Source organism: Heptranchias perlo, chromosome 33 (assembly GCF_035084215.1).
Source record: "Heptranchias perlo isolate sHepPer1 chromosome 33, sHepPer1.hap1, whole genome shotgun sequence".
In the NCBI taxonomy this organism is placed as follows: Eukaryota; Metazoa; Chordata; class Chondrichthyes; order Hexanchiformes; family Hexanchidae; genus Heptranchias; species Heptranchias perlo.
This window is the reverse complement of record NC_090357.1, coordinates 1,416,143-1,418,040: the sequence shown is the minus strand read 5'-3', so window position 1 is coordinate 1,418,040 and position 1,898 is coordinate 1,416,143. Positions and strand designations below refer to the sequence as shown.

General features: G+C 43.3%; 1 protein-coding gene across 1 annotated transcript; it reads left to right on the top strand.

Annotated features, from left to right (window-relative positions):
- Window positions 1-849: 849 nt before the first annotated feature.
- LOC137301276 (small ribosomal subunit protein uS3mB-like) lies at window positions 850-1,399 on the top strand. Its single transcript, XM_067970736.1, has one exon. The coding sequence runs from the start codon at window positions 868-870 to the stop codon at window positions 1,384-1,386; it is 519 nt and encodes a 172-aa protein (XP_067826837.1). The 5' UTR covers window positions 850-867; the 3' UTR covers window positions 1,387-1,399.
- Window positions 1,400-1,898: the final 499 nt, after the last annotated feature.

Here is a 1,898-nt window from a genome sequence, read left to right as displayed (position 1 = left end):
TTCAGAAATCTTCAAATAAGATCTGCAATCTTTCCTCTGTCGGGAGCTCCTCACTTCCACCAGTATCAGCTGATCCTAACAGGTGATCCACCACGTACAACATAGTAACTTACCCTGAGTGCAATCATGGGTACGGTAATGTAATGGTTATATTAGTGGACTAGTATTTCAGAAATCCGGACCACAAATCCAGAGAATGTGAGTTCAAATCCACCTTGGCAGTTTGAGAATTTGAATTCAGTTTTTAAAAAATTCTGGAAATAAAAAGCTGATATCAGTTTTAAAAAACTGACCGTGAAGCTGTCGGATTGTCATGAAAACCCAATTGGTTCACCAATGTCCTTTAAGGATGGAACTCTGCCGTCCTCACCCGGTCTGGCCTATATGAGACTCCAGTCCCACATCAACATGGTTGACTCTTAACTGCCCTTGGAAGTGGCCCAGCAAGCCATCAGTTATCCTGCTACCATCTTCTCGGGGGCAACTAAGAATGGGCAAACAATGTCCACATCACCAGAATAAATTTTTTAAAAATCCAGGAAACTCCCACCTGTCATGCCGCTGGCTGACAGATGGCTATATGTAAATAAGGCCAGTGGCGACTCATGGGTGCATTATGGAACAGCTCCAAAAGCAGGAGGAAACTTGGGGGAGGCCATTTAAAGGCCAAAAATGGATTTCATGTGAGCTTCCTTACTAGAAAAATTTCCTACGCCTTTCCGCTAATGCACTGGAAACGGTGAGGAAATTCACCATCAATGTCTTGACAGGGTAATCCCAGAGCTGGTCTTGCAAAGCTTCAGCAGCTTTCTAATGAGTGGCACCAGAGAAGTCTTGCAGCAAGCTGCCTTATCATGCAAATCCAATATGGCGGCACCCGCACTTTTTCGGGGTTTCAGCAATTTGCAGGTTTTGTTATCTTGGCGATGTGGGAGTGCGTGGACTGTTGCATGGAGAAGGAGTATTCAGACCACAACATCATGCTTCAAGAACCGAGCCGCCCGAGTTCGTGTTGCCAAGAGTGATAAGCCAGTTACTTATGAGCAGGCGCACCCACCTCACTTCATTGCTCACAGGAAAGGTTGGCTGTCCCAACACACCAGCAATCTGGATGGCGAAGAAGGAGCTGCAGACCGCACAATTGAAGACGTTTTCATCCGCAAATTTATCTATGGAACGTTCCACGGATGTCTGGCCAATGAAGCAGTGATAAAGAGAAGAGCAAACGTCATTGTCATCTGCCTAGTCTTGGTACAGAAATTGCCACCGCAAAAGTTCTATTTCCTAATAGGCTACACCGAGACTCTCCTCTCCTACCTGTATAAATGTCCAGTCAAGATGGAAGTGCAGACAGTTGATAAGAAGATTGTGTATAAATACATTTGACTGTATGCACAGAACGATACCTCCTGGAACATGCTCTCATTATTAGATGAGTGTCGTTACCTGGTTGTTTTTTTTAAATAATGGTGGTTGACTTGTAAATGAGGGAAATAAATGTAAAATGGGTGCCCAGTGGGTAGTGGTAGTCATGCGATATTGTGGACCAGTGGAGCTACAGCCAGCTTTTTTTTCTGTTGAATTGAGATGGGGGGGACCAAGATGAAAGCCCCTGAACTCTGCAGCATTTTCTATTTTCAGGTTGTTGTAGTGGACAATTTGCTGCAGCATCTATGTACAGATTGTAGTACACCCCAGTCTTACAGTCACGTCAAAAGAACATTGTATTGGACTGATGCAAAATTTTAAAGCTTATATGGCCATTTTACTATTAAAGAGACTATCTGTCATTGTAAATGTGCTGTACAGTTGAAGTCTTGTATTAATAAATTGCTCATTGTAACTACTTTTGGAACTAAAAAAAAATCATGCTTTCAGCTTGGAGACAGTGAATGAAC

Bases quoted from the DNA above. Each gene is read 5' to 3' on its own strand.
- LOC137301276 (XM_067970736.1), top strand. From the start codon at position 868: ATGGCGGCACCCGCACTTTTTCGGGGTTTCAGCAATTTGCAGGTTTTG.